The sequence below is a fragment of the Grampus griseus genome (assembly GCF_964374135.1).
Source record: "Grampus griseus genome assembly, chromosome: 2".
Lineage (NCBI taxonomy): Eukaryota > Metazoa > Chordata > Mammalia > Artiodactyla > Delphinidae > Grampus > Grampus griseus.
Genome location: NC_139018.1, coordinates 126,525,490 through 126,544,746, shown reverse-complemented (window position 1 = coordinate 126,544,746; position 19,257 = coordinate 126,525,490). Strand labels below are relative to the sequence as shown.

At 47.5% G+C, this 19,257-nt stretch overlaps 1 protein-coding gene across 1 annotated transcript in view; it reads right to left on the bottom strand.

Annotated features, from left to right (window-relative positions):
• Positions 1-19,257, bottom strand: part of ADAMTS17 (ADAM metallopeptidase with thrombospondin type 1 motif 17) — a gene marked incomplete at both ends in the record, with an annotated part of 351,029 nt that overhangs the window by 61,298 nt on the left and 270,474 nt on the right. Inside the window, 4 exons of the mRNA XM_082649123.1 lie at positions 3,296-3,431; positions 5,583-5,742; positions 8,907-9,064; positions 17,576-17,656. Of these exons, the coding sequence (XP_082505249.1) occupies positions 3,296-3,431; positions 5,583-5,742; positions 8,907-9,064; positions 17,576-17,656 (535 nt within the window). The remainder of the gene's footprint in view (positions 1-3,295; positions 3,432-5,582; positions 5,743-8,906; positions 9,065-17,575; positions 17,657-19,257) is intronic.

Here is a 19,257-nt window from a genome sequence, read left to right as displayed (position 1 = left end):
TAAAGACCTTGCCTGTCTTTCTCACCTCTAAATACCTTGGTACCGAGAACAAGACCTAGTGAATGAGAAGATGCTCAATAAACACGTTTTGAATAAATGAAATTACTGACTCTGTACTGTGTGCTGAGGGCCATGCTGGATGGTTTTAAAAACAATACTGAATGATTGGTCAATAAAAAGTAACTCAGTATAACAATGTGCCCTCCTTTGTGTAATAAGAGAATGCATTCCCTGAGGTGGTACCTTCAGAGCTTGGGCTCATGCTGAGGCTGTGATCCCAACATCTCAGTGGGCAAAACCATGGTAGATAATAACTTAAGGCAGTGCCAGCAAACTATCACTCATGCGCCAAGTCTGGCCTGCAGATTGTACAGCCCAGGAGCTAAGAATGGTTTTTATATGTTTCAAAGGATTATAAAACAAAAAGAAAAATAGACAGCAGAGATCGAATATGGCCTACAAAGCAAAAATATTTACTATCTAGCCCTTTACAATAAAAGTTTGCTGACCCTTGTTCTAAGGAGACACTAAGAATGTGCTTCTGAAGTTAAGTTTTAATCTAAAGTGTGTTTGGCTTGAACTTGTGTTCAAACATGGTGAGACTGCAGGCCTGGGCTCTGTGAGCACTCTGGAGTCACACACACAAGCTCGACGTTCTTTGTCCAAGCTTAGAGCAGCTCCATGGCACCAATATGTAGTCTTCACCTTTGTTAACTCTTGCTTGTTCATGTGACTCTTCCGTAGGTGTTTTTCTACATGATTTTCTGGTTAGTTTTGCAGTGCAACAAAGTCTTCTCCTAGAAAATCTATGGGTGGCAAAATCATAAAGGTGTTTCATCAACCCACTTAGTGTAATGATTAGAGAGCTTTGTTATGGAGCTTTCTTGAATTCATCTGGCTCTAGCTGAAGTACTCAGGATGTGACCTCTCTTCCGTCTTTTATTAACTCTAGGCAATTTTTGGTTGTTTTTAATTCATTGATGATTTTCTGGTCCATTCTTCCTCTCCTCTCCTTCTGTGATTCCAATTATACTTATTTAAAATGGTTGATATTTTCCCACAGGTAAATTATCAACAATCTTTTCTTTCCATTTTCCAGATTGGATAATTTCTATTGTTAGACCCATCAAGTGATTTTTTAAAAATTTCAGATACTGTATTTTCTAGTCCTAAAATTTGGTTCCTGTTTAGTGTCTCCTTTTTGCTGCTAAGATTTCATATGTGTTCATTGATTATGATCATATTTTTCCTTATGTCTTTGAGCATAATTACAATAGCTGCTTTGAAATTCTTGTCTGCTAATACCAACATACATGTCATTTTGGAGTCAGTTTCCATTAACTGCCTTCTCTCATGACTATGGGTCACATTTTTCTGTTTCCTTGTATGTCTAGTAATTTTGAATTGTATCCTGAACATTGCACATGTTATGTTAATCTATAGCAGTGCTGTTCAATAGAAATAAAACATGAGCCACATATGTAATTTTAATTTTCTACTATCCATATTTAAAAAGTAAAAGAAACAGGTGACTTTAACATATTAATAAATTTTAATAATATATTGTATTTGACCCAATGTATTCAAAATGTAATTATTTCAACATGTAATCAATATTAAAAATTATTAAGATATTTTACAATATCTTTCTATATTAAATCTTTGAAGTCTGGTATGTATTTTACATTTAAAACACATCTTGATTTGGACTAGCTAGTGGCTACCATATTGATCAGCACAGCTCTAGAGTATCATTCTAGGAGAATACTGAGGTTTGGTCCAATACGAGCTACTCCGTCATTATGGGAAGCAGAATCATTGACTGCCAGTTTTTAAACTTTATTCCTTGGTGTTTCACAGAGGTCCTGTGGGCCTACTGTGAGATGAGGGGAAGGCCGAGTACACTGGGCTACTCTTCCCCATTATATATACATCTCAATTCAATCAGAGCAACTCTGATTTCATGTTTCATATATTTCATTTCTGTGCATAACTTAAAAATATTTTGATACTAAAACAATATAAAAACATAAATGACTGTAAAATATGATTCTTGAATGGGTCCCTAGGATTTTTCTTGCTCAATCATGCCCTTGAACCCATGCTGACCTCTCCTCTTCTAGAGTCACTTATTCTCCTTTCTAATCATATCACAAGAACCAGCTGTCTCTGCTTTCAGGAAAAGGGACTGTAGTTTGTCTGCTATTTAAGTCTTCATGCTTGCAAGTCCTTCCTTCTTTGGCCCCACATGTGTGTGATTGATTGACTGATGGATAGATTGATCAATCAACTGATAGGTTTGCTGGATGGCTGTTCACACCCAGCATGCTCAGGACTTGCAGAAGTGAGCTGTTCCTCATGGCCATCAGCATTAGGGTAGGATTTCAATTTAATTTAAAAGGACCACATAAAATCAATGAAACAAGTCTCACCTCACTTTCCTTCCTGTCTTCCCGCTTTCATTCATACACATTTTACCAGTTTGACAAAGAAAAGAGGGTCAGCACGAAAACTAAATGCTTTGTGAAATCTTTTCACCAGGCAAGTGGTACGGATCAAGCTTAAGAAACCCAAAAAACTGCCAGGTTAAAAGTCCAGCCTCCTTACAAAAGCTAAACATGCCTAACCTGATGCACAGAACCACAAAACAAAATCCATGCACCTCAACCCAGGGCAGAACGGGAGGCCAGTGATATTACATAATATAACAGAGTCAGATGCAAAGACCCACTAAAGTGGAAATAAGGAGGCTTAACTGATGAACACATTTCACACAATTCTTCTCAGCTGACAACTCAAGAGAATTCACTTCAGAGCACACAAGTACACGGCCATGAAAGCTAGGGTTGGAAACAGAAGTTCTGATGGATCCCAAACAACAAATAACTTACTGACATTAATTTCAGCCACTGAAATAGACCAATCACAAACACTAACTTATGTACACCTACTCACGGGTGCTCATACTATGACACTGATTTCCTTTTTCTCCAAGACACGGTAATTTGCAGGAGGAGTTGACACGTACCAGTTCAAAGTGTGCGGGATGGCTATTTCTTTTTTCACGAGATGGTCTTAATGGCCCGCTATGAGACGCCTTCCAGTGAGCACTGTACATTTCTATCAAAGTTCTGGTTTAGCCAGAAATTCAGTATTTTGAGCAAGCAGAAATCACTCAGCAACAACAATGGAACACAGACCAAGACTGTGGTATTAACTGTGCATCACCATCCCCCATTCATGGGCGTTGCTGTTTTACCCTGGAGGGTCCAAGTTTGAGAACACAGCTCCTTACCGTGACTGGCATGGGTGCAAGTTGCACCTTCGGATCTGGGGCTCCGGACGGCTGGCTTGAGGGCAGTCGCTGTCGTTCACCAGAGTCGTGGTCTTGTTAACAATCCGTGTGCAGGACACGATGGTTCTGCGTTCCCCTGGAAACCAAACCACACAGAACTGAGAGGTCGTGGTACACACACCTGGTAAGGCCATTCATTCACCTTATGGAGGAGTGTTCAGGTGCATCTTTTGATCAGTTTGTCATTTAAAGTGACTATTGTAATGCCTTGTTGTTTGTCAGAGAGGGAGAACCATAATCTTTGGGATGAGGGTGTGTAAGACATGGCAGGGGCAGCATGGGGCAGGAGAAAGATTCTAGAACAGGATCAGAAAGAAGCAACACTTTAGATCAGCCATGTCCTTGGAAAGCTTGGGGTTCACTGAGGTCAAAGTTGTGATTTGGGTCTTTAATTTCCAACAAAGATTGCCAATCTCTGTGTCTGTTCATTTGATGTTTAAAGTCTATGGAGAGCTGGTCTTCATTAAACAACTGTATATCAGCCCTCACCAGAGATGATGGCTACTTATTACAGAACTCCTACTTGCTGGAGAGAAGTGAGAAACAGGAAGGCTAGTCTGAAGGACACAGACCCAACCTCAGAATTTGTCTCTCCATCAACTGCCGCTCGTGCCTAAGCCTCACGTGCTCTTGGGAAGCTTCACTAACCGGTCACCCGAGCTGGATGTAGTCATTCTTTTGGGTGTTCCCAAAGCACCCTGCACACTAGTTGACCATGACTTTATTAGGAGTGGGGGCGAATGATTGGGAGCTAGAAGGGCGGCCTTTGGAGCCAGGCTGTCTGGGTTCAGACTTGGCTTACTCACTAGCACAGTGAGCACAGGATTGCTACTTAGCCCTCACGTTTCTGTGCCTTTGTTTCCTCCACTGGACTGACTCGCTTAACTTCCCTATGCCTTAGGGTGCTTTAGGGATGGTTAAAATGAATTGATACATATAAAATGCTTAGAACAGAACCTGGCAGGGGTTAACACTTCATGTTAGCTATATTCCTATTGTTATTATTTGGGAAGTGTCATAATAAAAGATTAACAGGAAGTCAAGCACGACTATATGGATCCCACACTCCTAAATCAATCTGTCTCCTGGGGAATTTGTCATGAAGAAATGACTCAAAATTATGGAGCCCTCAACTTGTGTAAGCATAGAAAGCACGGAGATGCCTCAAGCCAGATTTCTGTTTGGACTGCAGGTCAGGGAGCTGGCAGTCAGGGAGCCATAAAAGGATGCCAGTAGCGACAGCAGCAGAACAGTACCCCCTTGCCCCCCAGCCAACGGAGCCTGCTAACTCTTCCATTTGGGCCACGCTTACTTTGTAGCAAGCTGCCCCAGTGGAAAAGGTCGGTGCCATCCGCTCCGCAGGACTGAGTGTCGGTGAGGCCATGCCCAGGTCCCACCTGCCAGCCCACCCTCTGGGTTGGCATTCCAGAATCCAGGTCAACCTTCTGTTCTAACTCTTTGTCCATCAAAATTCACCCATCCTGCATCCATCCCCCATCACCCCCCTGTGTGTCCCGTCAGGGTGATAGAGTACGCTGTACTAAGGGGGCTGCTGGCTAAGAGTTCAGAATGCTTCCAACCGCTCCTCCTAAACAACACAGTAATGACTACGATGCCTTTTGTTCATATTGATTTTTGCAGTATTTGAGTCTCCTCCCTGCAGTGAGCATGAGGGCTGATCAGTATAGAGAGAATAAATCATCTGCTAATATATGGAAGCAAATCATGAAGCCAGGACTCAGGCTCTGAACGTTTCACTGGAGTTGGAGGACTTTTTCTTTCCATTGTATTACTGTTGGTCCCATTGGTTTCCCTGTATTTCCATTGGCCACTGGGGCAAAAAGGAAAGGGTATTTGAGGGTCAGAAACATCTTCCAGTGCCCCTCTACCAAACAGCAACAGATGGAAGTCTGTTCTGTTCATTCCCAGGGTCACCTGTCACACTTGTGACACAACCATTCATCGGCCAAACCTCCACTCGGATCAGCATCCAAGGGCCCCATGCCATAGGCAAAGCTGGGCACAACTCCAGCATGGAGGAGTTTGGAAGACTCTGCCCAAGTGTTTTGCAGAGAGATTTGCAGTGGGATGTGGTTACATTCCATGGAAATACAGGTTATGTGGCCAGCCTTTCCAAGGCTCTGTGTACCCGCCACGGAGTGCCCTGAATTCACTTCTCTGTTTGACAAAAACCCACACTCCATGAGCCCATGACCCTACTGCTCACCTCCTCCGCACTGCACACTGCAACCTTCCCAGCTGCTGTGGGTCCAGATGAACAAGGAGTCCTGCGGTTTTTCTGGTTCACTTTGATTTTCAGCAGTGTAGTTTACAGGAATGGTGTATTCGTAATGAATTCCATAGTTTTGGTCATGAAATAACAACACCTGGATCAGCAGCAAAATAAAAGACCATTTTGAAATAAAGCGAAAGCTCCCAGGGTTGCTGAACTTGCAAGCCAAGCTGTGCTGTGGCTGTCTCCCTACCAGGGGTAACCTGTTCTTTTCAGGGTTTCAAAACAGGTTCATTCCAGGGGCACACCTTTATTTCAGTCTTGGGTTCCCTAGATACTCAAATTCAGGGCAGGAGCCTATGTAAACCATCAGCAGGGAGTTCTACTCTTTTCCACTGGAGAGAGGACTGGTTTAGAAGAGGATTGGGGATTAGCAAATCTGTGGGCTCTAACTGCACTTTACATGGAGAGCTGCTCCAGGCAGAGCAAAGTACCCGTTCCCACAGTCACCCACGAAGCTGCCCTTACAGGGAGAAAGACACAAATATACTGCTTTTCTTAAACAGGCATCTGAACCAGTAGGGTTACTCTACTTTGAAAATGAACACCACTCTTCACACCCCGAGCACCAGTCACTGCTATGTGTAAGGCAGGCTCAAGAGTAGACACAGCCCCCTGCAGGGGAATCTTGGGGATGCCCGTCAAGGATGTAGGAGCCTTCCTGCTGCCATGGGAGCTAGGATGATGACGATGCCCACGGGGTGGCACAGCCTAGCGCAGGGCTTAAAGCTGGGAGTGAGAGGAGGGGAGCCATCATCGTGCAGCTTGGGGACCCCTGGTTCTGCAATCCTGGTAAGTGGGAACTGGAAGGGCCTGCTCTTTGTTTGGTAATGCATGTTTCTAGCCCTGTAGAGAGAGATGTGCTCTACTGGCTTTATTTCACTATGTGTATGTAATGGTGCAAAAGAAGCACTCTTGTGGGAGCTTCAAGTGGCCTGGCTGTGGGTGGTATGTCCTTAGGCTACGCTTGGAACCAGGGGGCAGTCCTGGGTCTAAGCAGCTAGCAACTTCACTTCCAGCCCGGGGTCTGGGAGAGCCGGCCCGCAGGAGCTGGAGGCAGAGGGTGCTCCACCTGACCTGGGGAGGCCAGGTGGACGGTGTGCTGGACAACAGGAGCCGTCCTCCCTCCCAAGCATCTCCTAGCCCTCCAAGGGCTGCAGTTGCAGGCGGGGTGGGGTGGGGTGCTAAGAGCAGCCCAAACTGAATAAACATCCACTTCTCCAAGAAAGAGACTTGCAGTAATGCATTTGGAAAAATGCCTCCAGTTTAAAAAAAAAAAAAGGCTTTAAAAGAGATCTTTATTATCTCAGTATGGGAATAAGACTGGTGAATTGAGAATCCATATGAAACCAATTTCATGCAATTTTGTAGCCACGTATAATTTGTATGCGTGTGCATAATTGCTTTCAAATGCACGTCCCCGTGGCTCTACGGGCGCTCCTGACCCTGCAAGCAATGTGCACACCTCAGTTAGGGGACAATGGATTTTCCTTCAGAGGCAGATGGGCTCCTCTCGTTTCTAGGTTTAAAAACTGGTAGTAACAATTGTATTTCAAGAGAGAAAAGTGATTAATGTTCAAGAGGGCAGGAACTTCAGCTGTGGTAGTTATTGCTTTCCCAGAGTTTTGTTTATTATGGTCTGAATGAATCCAGGCTGTGCATTTGCTTTAATGGGCTGACGATTCACTCACAGTTTATGAAAGCTTTTGGGAAAGAAAGGAAATAGGCCCATCTTGGTGTTTGCTAGAAAAGCAAATTCACATGCTAGAGGTGATGCTGCTATCTTGGGTTTTATCTTGTCTTTTACTTCCTCTTTTAGTCCCTCTGAATGACTGCTTTTAACTCAGGACAGGAGGATTTGTTCCAATGACTTAGATTAGGAAACAATCTAATCACAGAGAAATGATTTAGGTACCGGTCCTGAGGTCCCAGAAATCAACTTGCAAGTATATACCTGCAGTAGATTTAGTGTGTGGAGTGTTGCACTGATAGATTTCTGGACAGTTTATGTCATCTGTGGAAACTGGCTCCCCTTACTCTTATCAGAAATTGTAACAGGGTTAGGGCCATTGTGGGTGACATCTCTGCTCACATGTAGAGCTGGTCTCCTCAGGAGAGTCCCTGGGAAGTAGTCTGGGAATCTCTTGGGTGTCACCTAATCTTGAACAGCTGCAGGTTGCCAGTGACCACAAATTAATGGGGAGATAAGAACTTCCAAGTAGAGACTTTGGCAGGCATGGAGGACAAAATGTGCTTTGATTGCAGACACACAAGCTGTCACAACTCCCATTCTTTGGAAGGAGACATGGATTCAATAATTACAAGCTATCAAAAGTTAGTCACGAGAAGTCCTAAACCCTGAGAAGGCAACGGTGGCATTCCTGTCCCTGGAGATCTTTCATATTCTTAAAAGGCAGCATAACCGGATGTTTCAGTGGTTTGCATGGGGTCCTCCCTGAGACAACACACAAGACCAGAGTGCCCTGATCTGGCCTGATTGTACAATTTCTCGAGACCACCTGGGGACTGAATAGGCCTGTAGAATCTGGTTCTCCCTTGATTCCTGAATCCTTGTTGCAAGCAGAGTCTGGAAAACCTGAGTGGTATTGGTTTGGAAACAGTGTCAACAGTTCATTTCCAAAAGGTAGTTTCCGATGTGGATATACAAACTGTGGGGCAAATCTAAGCCATCTGATATTAAAACATAGACTGTGGGGCTTCCCTGGTGGTGCAGTGGTTGGGGGCCGCCTGCCGATGCAGGGGGCATGGGTCGTGCCCCGGTCCAGGAGGATCCCACATGCCGCGGAGTAGCTGGGCCCGTGGGCCATGGCCGCTGGGCCTGTGCGTCTGGAGCCTGTGCTACGCAACGGGAGAGGCCGCAGTGGTGAGAGGCCCGCGTACCGCAAAAAAAAAAAAAAAAAACATAGACTGTGAGTGGGGCTGTCTGCTTAATAATGTCAAGTCTCCCTGGCGGCCACATGGCTAAGCATTTCCTTCCTGGAGGTGGTTCCTTTTGGAAAAGATGGGAGTTCTGCCAGTAAAGAGCTAGGGCAAAATTTTGAGAGGGCAGAATTTTGAAGCATGTGGCAAAGGGATTAGATAAGAAAAGACCAAGAGAGAGACTTGAGCAGCAGGTGGCCAGGCAAACCACCAGGAACCAAGTGTACCTCCTGCCCACAGGGTCTCAGGGAACAAGTCAACTGGTAGACCTCTTGGAGCCGGTGGTCTCAAGACAAATGCAAAAGCACGGCAAATTACCATCAAATGCAGAGGCATTTTGGTTGGTCCCTTGGCGGAAATTTTCTCCCACAGGCCCCTTCTAACATAGCGGACGGTCGTGCCTGCAATCTGGAACTCTCCGGGGAGCTCTATCTTCCAGTCACTGTTGATGGATCTCTTGCTGGAGTCTTTGAGAGCTAGAAAGAAAATGGAACACCATGGAATCGGGGGAGTCAGTCTGTCTTTGAAGGGAGTCAGGGTGTCCTGAGAGGTGGGTTGGAGGTCTCACTCTCTACCTCCACAGAGGAGAAGAGGGAGGCCTGCAGTGAGAGAAAGGGAGCTTTCTTTGAGAACAGAAGCCTGGCTCACAGGGAGAGAACAGCTCCTGACCCCAGGACCCTCCGAGAGAGAGCTGTCGTGACTCCTGCACCTCTTGAGCATGGGCCACTGTCTCAGAATCAGCTCACTCCGTGGGGGGTGCGGGGAGGAGTGCCAGAGAATGGAGACAGCCACAGCTCAATCACATTTCACGAGATTTACAGAGTAGGGGGTTTTCCACCAGATGAACAGATTCTATTTTAACGTGTCCAAGGCTACAAAACAGGATTTGTAGCTTTAGCAAAATTCATCCTTCATTTTACTCTTACCCACCTGGGGCTTTTTAGAGGGCAGCCTAACTCCAATGCCCCTCAAGGATTTGATAGCCCTGGATTAGTAAAGCAGATGCTCCTTCAAGAAACAGGTGTCATTCTATCAAACACAAGCGTCTGGAAGCCTGAGCCGCCTACAGGTGTGGTAGTAACAGTGAGCTGATGTCTTGTGGGTGGTGGGGGCCCTCCCACCCTCAGCTTTGTGGCCTTTGCTGGGTTCACATTTTGCTCTCTCACACTCCGTACAAAGTGTGTTGGAACTGACAAGGAATCGACATCTTGCTGATTGGCCATAGCAAAGATTTGGTTTTCCACACAAGCTATTATTATCTGAGTGCTAACCAGTGACTTTCTTTGTTGTTTCCTCACTTAGGTTTTAGAGTCATGTGGTTCTCATGAGGGAGCATTCTGCAATGAAATTCTGTTTTTTTGTGCTGTTTTGTTATTTAGGAAAGAAAGAAATAACTAGAACCTACTCTGGCATTTTGGAGGAGGTGGCAAATGAAAATGGGTGACAGTAAGTCTTTATGTCACTCAAAAAATAAAACTTTCCGTGCACCCCAAGTCCAATGCCATGCTCTCTGCCAGTGCAGCTAGAGTCCCCTGAGAACCAGATGCTCTCAATTACCTTGGGACCCTGCTCAACCCACAATCAGCGAAATCAGGTTCTATCCCATTCCCTACTCTCTGCTTATGAGGCCAGAAATATTAATGAAATGCCCACATTTAATACCGATTTTGGATAATGAGACTTGAAACCCAAAAGTGGTTTCGGTTAACCCTGAGTCCACGAACCCCTGGCTGGGTTAGGACCTGGTGGGTCCAGTCCTGGTCAGGCCACAAGCAGCTGGGGGATGCCGGCCTCCGCTTCCTCGTCTGCAGGACACAATGGTCCCAGCAGGCTCTCCTGGCCAGTAAGGGGGAGGTGCATGCTCAGGACTCTGTGCTTACAGGAACCACCAAGAGAAACCGAGGGACCTGGGAAGGGCTGCTTTCCAGCAGGATGGCTTCCAAGAGGGGGTTCATACTCAGGGTGGCTGCTCAGTGAGTGGCTGGGGATTACAGGACTCCAGGGAAGGCTTCGAAAAGAGAAAGCTCTACCACTTAGAATCGAATGCTTCCCTTCAAGAAATTCTACCTACTATCGAGATTTCCTGGCTAATGGAAGGAAGTGAGACTGTTGGGATACTCACAATTTCTGAGCCTTTTTCTCTTCCTCAGCCACTGCCTGCAAGTCCCCATTTAAGGGGCACATTCTCTGGTTTAGCTCCTCCATATGCTTTTACCCATTTAACCTTCCCAACAACTCTCTAAGGTAAAGGATTATTTTCCTTTTTTCACAGATGTGGAAATGGGGGCACAGAGAGGTTAAGTAACCTGCCTAAAGTCACACCGCTATTACATTGTCATGTGGAGACCTGAACCTAAACACACCAAGCTCCCACATTCTTTAGGTTATAGCATCAGTCTAGAGTTTTATGACAGACACTGAAATGTGCAAATGTCATATTCTCAAAGAGAACAAATTCCAAGCTCAAATTGCTGTGGGAGGTGTCTCACGTTCTACATACCTTCATAAAAATAACTAAACTTATGGTTTTCCACAGCTTCCAGTGAACTAATAACCTAAAAATACGTTTGGTCATGTTAGCTACTCAGGTATCTAGGCTAAAGCTGTATGGGTGTTCATTGTTCTTTCAGTTTCTCTGAAGGTTTGGAAAATTGTTTCTTGCACATGCATATGTAAATCTGGTTTTCAGAATCAGTATGGGCTGGTGGGAAGTGGCCGACAGACAAATGAGGGAACAGACACCTTTAAGAAAAGCCTCAGTAGGGGTTTCCCTGGTGGCACAGTGGTTAAGAATCCGCCTGCCAATGCAGGGGATACGGGTTCAAGCCCTGGTCCAGGAAGATCCCACATGCCATGGAGCAACTAAGCCCATGTGCCACAACTACTGAGCCTGCGCTTTAGAGCCTGCGAGCCACAACTACTGAAGCCCGTGCACCTAGAGCCTGTGCTCTGCAACAAGAGAAGCCACGACAACAAGAAGCCCGCACACCACAACGAAGAGTAGCCCCTGCTCACCGCAACTAGAGAAAGCCTGCGTGAAGCAACGAAGACCCAACACAGCCAAAAATAAATAAATTAAATCAAAAAAAGAAAAGCCTCAGTAAAAACAAGTCAGGGAAGCACAGGGAGCAGACACATCCCTACACCAATCCCTCACCTTTATCTGAGGGCCTTGTAGCTGGTGATGGAGGCACAGCTCCTGCCCTTGGGAGCTCAATGTTTGAAAGGGAGACTGGTGAGAAGACAGATAAACACGATACACTTCCAGAAGCTCAGTGACAGAGGCCAGTCTGGGGCCCATGCACAGTCGTGTGGGCAGAGACTGGGGCAGCTGGGGAAGGCCTTCTGAAGGAGGAGCCCTGAGCTGAGACTGAAAGAAAAGCAGGGAGAAGAGGTGGCCTGGAGCGTGTGGGCAGCTTGGGCTGTTGCTCCTTGCCTCCTTGTTAAGCTCAGTTTCTGTGCAGGGTGGTGGAGGGAGAAAGGTGCCCTGCCCCATGTGGAGAAGCAAGTGGAAGGTGAAGGAATACTGGAAGTCTGACTGGGAAGAGGAGGTGACAGAGAGGGGCTATGGAGGTGGAGAAGGAAAGAGAAGGCTCACTGTCATTGTCATTGGGGTGGGGACACAAGCATGTTGAGAACCCTTGAAACTGAGAATCAGAGAGATGAGCAGAATGAGTTTCTGTAAAGCTATCTGCTGACCCCCATCATACTGGGGTCACCCCACAGAACCCATTTCCCACACAGAGACCAGGGGCACATTGGGGTGGCCCTCTCCTCCTGTCTCAGCCCACGCGTGTGCCCCAGTCGACTCCTGCGTTCAGTGCCCTAGGCTGGGCCCTGGACTTGTTCTGTCTTAGGGCTTCTGTGAGCATCTAGTGTGTTGCTGCCTGCCATCTCTCTCTCCTTCTGCAAGTAACAACGCCCAGAGAGCTTTTGGGGATGTGTTCTTCCCCCAGTCACGTGGGGCTGACCCCAAACTCCACCCCAGCTCCAGGAGTGCGTCCATCACCCAACCCTGGAAGGTAAGAGTCAATTCTAAGACTTTCATTCACCTTGGGAAGAAGGAGCTTTCTTTCCACAGGTTGCCCAGAGACTTGATATAAGTCTTGCCAGTACGTGGCAAGAGGTCCCTAGATTAAAGTCAACTGAGAAAGGACAGCAGTGCCAGGACAGAGACTATTTCCCATGATATCATTTTAAGCCCCTGGATCCAGCAGTGTCTGAAGCCAATAACACAGAAACTGAGAACTGGGTTTAGCTTTCACATGTCACATTTGGAGGTTGGTTTTTAAAAAATACTAACCATGATGGGGCCAGGGCAGGCTGAGAAAGAAAATTACTAGTATGGACTCCTAGAAATCACGCTAGGATCCTCACTAATGTCAGCTTAGTACCCCCTGAGATTCAGAAGGCCCGGTATACTCTATCCAGGCTCGCCTGGGCCCTGCTCCTGTCCGGCGCTTTGTTCAGGATGCGCGGCTCTTTCTCACTTGGCCTTGTTTCTAAGGTGCTCTAAAAGGACTTTATTGGATTATAAACAGAAAACCACCCCGCCTCCGTGCCAAAAGTCAAACACCTGTGACGTCAAGAGTGGGAAGGACTGGGAAAAGTGCAGGACGGCACACCTGGGGCCGATCATAAACCCATCCACAGAAATGCCGCGCAGAGGTGTGGGGGCCGCCTGGGGAAGCCCCACTTCTGCCGGCAGAGGCACTCGCTGTGAGTGACACAGGGGACAGACGAAGACCCTGCTGGGCCTGGTGGCATGCCACCCTCTCACCACCAGGGGAGTGTCCTGCTTGGCAGTAGGGGTTGGGGGAGGCGACATTTCAGGAGGCGGCCCGCAGGGTGGGTGGGGGAGGCCGTGGAGGAGTGAGTATGGTCAGAGAAGGGGGGAGGGCAAATGAGAGAGGCAGGCAGTGGCTCACCGGCTCTTCCAGAAAAGGCCAGCAGCAGGATGGGGAGGAACACGTCAGACAGTGCAGTGCTGGTGGCAGGCTCTCTGGGGAAAGCAGCCTAGATTTATAGTGCTTGTCACTATGCAAGGTGTAAATGTGCCCACATGACAGGTTTCAAGTTATCCACGTGAGCTCTGTGAAGGCAAAGATGGGAAGAGATGCGAACCGTGACCTCCCCCATCCACATACCGCTGCTGGGCACTCCCAGGACTTCTGAAGTCACTTGTCTTTGCAGTCACCTGACCCCCAGGTCTTGGCCTGGGGCTGCTGAATTGGCAAAACCTCATACTATCACAGCCTCAGGGTATGTGTGTGGTCGGGGTCGGGGCCTTCACGGTTCCAGAAAGCATCTACTTTGCTTGTCCAAGCTCTGTGGCTGCCATCTGCACGACGGCTGCAAACTTCCAGGCACCCCAGTCTCAGCTTTACAACTGCCACTTGACCCCTCGTCTGAAAGCCGGAGCCCCTTCCTCAGGACAGTGTGATCGTGATGACACCCCTTCATGCATTTTGCAGTGGGATGAAAACTCAGAGGCAGAATTATAAGTAGCAGGCCAGCAGTTCCAAGAATCATGGGGATCTCTGCAAGCCTGTTGACTCTGGGGTGAGTCATTTAGTCAGCAGGATTCAAAATTTGCAGGTTGCCGTGGTCCATGCTGAGAAATCAGAACTTCCTGCTAAAATTGGAGTTTAGCACCTGACATCCCTTCAAAAGGGTAAGACTGCAGCCTCAGAAGGTCTGTTGGAACATCAAGATCTGAACATCACTGACAGTGAATTGATAGGTTCAATGCGGAGTCTGATGAGAAAACCACCTTGTGGGGCCATGTCAGCCCCAAAGAGAGAGTGTGCAGGTCACTCCTGGCCCATCTGTAGCGGCCTCCACCCCGGAGCAAGCTTCACAGAGCAGGGTCTGTGAGAGCCGGGGAGGCCGAAGCTCCGGGGCCCCTCTTGTGCACCAGTCCTTTCCAAGGCCCTATACGTAGTGTATTCTTTCCCGTAAAGAAGGCCTCCCGGGCTTCCCCGGTGGCGCAGTGGTTGGGAGTCCGCCTGCCGATGCAGGGGACACGGGTTCGTGCCCCAGTCCAGGAAGATCCCACATGCCGCGGAGCAGCTGGGCCCGTAAGCCATGGCCGCTGGGCCTGCGTGTCCGGAGCCTGTGCTCCGCAAGGGGAGAGGCCACAGCAGTGAGAGGCCCGCGTACCACAAAAAAAAAAAAAAAAAAAAAAGAAGGCCTCCCAAATTAAATAAGTTTTGGGCCCCAGAAATTCCCGTTCCTCTCCATCCTTTGCCATCAATGGTATATGCAAGCCCCCTTCATCTGTAAGTATTTTGAGATTAGTTTATATTTGAAATTAGAATTTTTAGGCCTAGAAACTCAACAGGGGCCATTAAGATGATGACAAATGCTCTGCTTTGATAGGGAAATATAAAGTTAAGAACAAAGGGAATTCCTGAGCGACTTGATCCCATCTGTAATGTCTGTAGTTCTGATTTGCTGGGGAGGATATTTTCACTTGCTGATCCTGCCTCAGTCAGAGGGTGGATGTTTTAAACTCTGTCACAAATATAGCAGCACTTGCTTTTGTGTGTGTTGCTTAGGAGCCCTCAGACGCCTCTCAACAGCTGGAGAGACTTCTGCAGGGATGAAGATGGCACACGCTCTCCCTTGCTACCACAGCAGAACCAAACCTCCTCAATGGCCTGGAATGTGAGGTCATATGGTGACCGTCTGTTTCCCTCAGGGCCCTTCTATCTCTCTGTGGACATTTATACAATGTCCCTGTAGTTCCCGGCACTGTGAGAGATCCTGAGCCTTTCCAGGGAGCAGGGAGGGGGCATTCCTGCTGGGATGGCTCGGCTCCTCTCTGGAGCTGCTTGGGGGCAGGCACAAGAGCTCGGATCCTGTCTGCATGCCCACTCCCTGCATGGCGCTGTGAAGAAGCCAGGCTCCTTTCTGTCTCTCTCCCTCCTGGATTCCACTGGAAGACTTGACCCACGTTCAACCTGCTTCTAATCCTGGCGTTGAGTCAGCTCCTTTTATTTCCACTCGGAGTTCTGCCAGCTCTGCTCTCAGCTATGGATGCAAACTGCAGAGGCATTTCCTGTTCCAGGTGGTTTTGAGCAGAAAGCCAGGCAGCATGGGTTGAAGGTAGGTGGGGTGAATTCTTTAGGAACTGCTCCCGCAATGTGAGAGTAATTCAAAGTTACACAGGGTTGACTTCCAAAGCACCCAGCCCCAAGTGGAAACAAGGCTTGTTGAGCTAACTTTAGAAACGTAACAAGCATGGACCACCTTCGGATTTCCCTTGTGCACACACCAGACCCTGCGATTTCCAGATAAGAGGACAGAGGCTGGCTCCAACCTCCCAGGGAGGTCCAGTGCTTCTGGGGAGCTGAGAATTCATCCTGAGACATTCAACCAATCTCTTCGGGATGGACATCTGCTTCTCTGAAATCCACACACCAAAGCAGTAGCAATGGGCAGGTTTAACATATGTTCTCCAGTGAAAAATCGTCCCCACTCCATCTCTGGCTGTGACTGACACCTCAGAGTAATTCTGGGAGGCTCCATGAGTTGCAGCAGACCCAGCTGCAGTGAGGAGCTTGGACAAGCTGCTGAACTCCTAGAGCCTCATTTTCCTCCTCTGTGAAATAGGCACGTCAATTCTCTGCAGTACATTGTGGAGTTAGGGGTCAGGTCTGCAAAGCAGAGCAGGGCTCAATGACTGGGAGTTACAACGTCGATGTCACTGTTATTATTGGAATGTGTGGCCCTCAGGCTTCAGGAGCGGAGAGGGACCACCGTGAGAGCTGGCTCCCCGGGCACCATCCACTAGTTGTTATTTGTTGGCCCTAAGATGGGTTCCAGTGAAAAGTCATTTTTACTACAGGAATTAGGTGTTGAGTGATCTAAGAGATTCTGACATCCCTCTGTCATTCTTATATCACGCAGAAACACAGAAGTAAAGATAATGTTCCCATTTTCACCAGATACCTTTGGCTGGAGGAACAGTGCTGGGAAGTCTCGGAGGGCAGGACTGGAAGCTGAGGAACTTATTTGCAGGGCACCTACTGGTGCTTTATGGAAGGGCCAGTAAGCCGACCTCGGAATTGCCCCAGCACCTGAGATACTGGGATCATGATTTTTGAATATGATAAGGGTCAAAGGTGATGGCAGACTCCCACAGAGGCCCAGTGCTTCTGGGGAGCAGGAATGTCAACTCCAGGTCTGGGAGGGCCAGTGTACCAGTTGGAAAGGCTAACTTTGGGGGTGACACTGGGTGATGGGGCTCTGAAGCAAATGCTGGTAAACTTGACCAAATTTCCTGAGGTGGGAAGAAAGGAGGGGGACTCTTTGAGACTTTAGTAAAAAGGCCATCACTTTGAAGAAGGTGCCGAGAGCAGCACAAGGCCCAATTTCAGAAAGCATTTACGAGCATTGTTCTAGTTGTAGAACAACAGCTGGGACAGTTTCAGAGAACAGTGCCAGGCAGGACTGGGCCAGCGTCCATGCCGGGGAGGTGGAAAAACCACGGACGGGGCTGATGAAAACTGACATGGATGTCAACCCAAAGGACAGCAAGGTCCTAGGCTGGCAGCAGGAACAGCAGCAGCCATTATGGCCTCCGGGACACAGGTGGATGGGAGGCAGGTAAGAGCGTTGGGAGGAGGGGGCAGGGCTACCTGAGCTCTCCTGGGGTTACTTTGGGGGACTTAGGCTATCCCAATTCCTCACAACTTCTTTCACTCACTCTTCTGTCACCCGCTTTCCTGTCCGAAGCTGGTGGTTCCTACTCACCCCTTCCCCTCGCCCCTCATCTACCTTGGGGATGGCTGCACTTGAGCCAAATACGACAGCACTGTTTGGCCCATGCTGATTAGTCATAGCATTACACCTAAAATATGGGTATAAAACCAATGGCTTGAGAGCACCCCTTCAGCATTTTGCTGAACCAAATTAGCAGCCTGATTGTCCAAATCAATGCTCAGAACATAAACTATGAGTCAAACAATTTTTTGTTTTACCCAGAAAACTGTGGGCAGGTTTATCTTCCACCACGCGAATCCTTCGAGCTCCAGCTGGAATGATAGCAGCTTCAATATAACCTGTAGTGACAGATAACACACAGGTGAGCCGACCAGACCTCTACCCTCCATCAGAGGCCCCGCAGCACCCCCTCACCAAAACCCACACTGCTGCACCCCCATGGTAATTTCAGAGCCCGCAGGCTTGCAGAGCTCTGAGAAATCAAGACAGTCAAGAAGTGTGCTAGGGCCAGAATCTCCTGGCTGCCCAAATTCCAGAGAGTACCACTTGCATGTATTATGAGTTGAACTGTGTCCTCCCACCCCCAAATCCATATGATGAAGTCCTAACCCCCAGGACCTCAGAATGTGACCTTACTTGGAAATTGGGCTGCTACAGATGTAATTAGTTAAGATGAGGTAATACTGGTGTAGGGTGGGCCCCTAATCCAATATGACTGGTGTACTTATAAAAAGAGGAAATCTGGACACAGACATGTACACACGGAGAACACCATGTAAACATGAAGCAGAGATCGAGATGTTGCATCTTACAAGCCAGAGACTGCCAGAAAACCACCAGAAGCTAGAAGAGAGGCACAGGACAGATTCTTCCTCACCTTCACAAGGCGCCAACCCTGCCGACAACTTGATCTCAGACTACTAGCCCCCAAACTGTGAGACAATAGGTGTCTCCTGTTTATGCCACCCAGTTTGTGGTACTTGGTTACAGCAGCCCTAGCAAACTAAGAGCCTGGAGTTCTTTGTGAAGAGCACCTCCCTAGAGCACAAGTGTAGAGTGCCCCTGGCTGTGTCATCTATTGGATTCCTTCACTCTTTGCTGTACTTTGAACTTTTTCCTGATTCCATGGGATGACAGCAGAAGCTAGGCTACTTGCCCTATGACAAAACCACTGCCTCAATACTGGGTACCATTTCCTGCTTTCAGTGCCGTTTGGGTGTTTCTGCAACCGTTGCAGTATGTACTTTTGTCCATTTCCTTGAGTACTTCCAAGTATAATGGGGTCCCTCAGAGGCCAGGGCCTTCTGCCCATGCTCTGACCCCACATGTGCCCAGAATGGCAGGTGGTTAGCAAAGATTCAGGAGGAAATGATTGAGGCTGTCAGGGAGGAGGTCAGGGGCCGGCTGATGCCTGGTTAACTGGGCAACTGTGTCAATTAATGAGTCCAACATAATGGTGAGATTCTGAAATGCAGGCTGGTAATCATTTTGTTTTGGCTTACATTTGGGTTTTAGACAAAGGTAATGTGCATTTGCTTCAATGATTTAGATGATGATACCAAATTAGATGATAAATCCTACCCCTGTGGTTCCCAAATGTGATCATCAAAATCAGCAGGGGAGTTTTAAAAATGAGAGATTTCTGGGCCCAGGTATGTAGAGATTATGGAAATATCTATTTTGCGGAGTTTATTTCCTCATTTTCTCATAGTAAAAATGGCTTTATTTTCATTATAAATATAGTACATGATAATTCAAACCACAAAAAGGGAAAAACTAAAACCAACCTATACAACATAGCACCAAGAAAATTACCCATATTTTTGATGACCAGCCTTTTCAGCATCTCTTAATGCATATAAACATACACACATCATTTTATGCCAATCGGGTACTATATATGGTTTTAAAAGATCAGGGATAACTTTAAAATAAACAG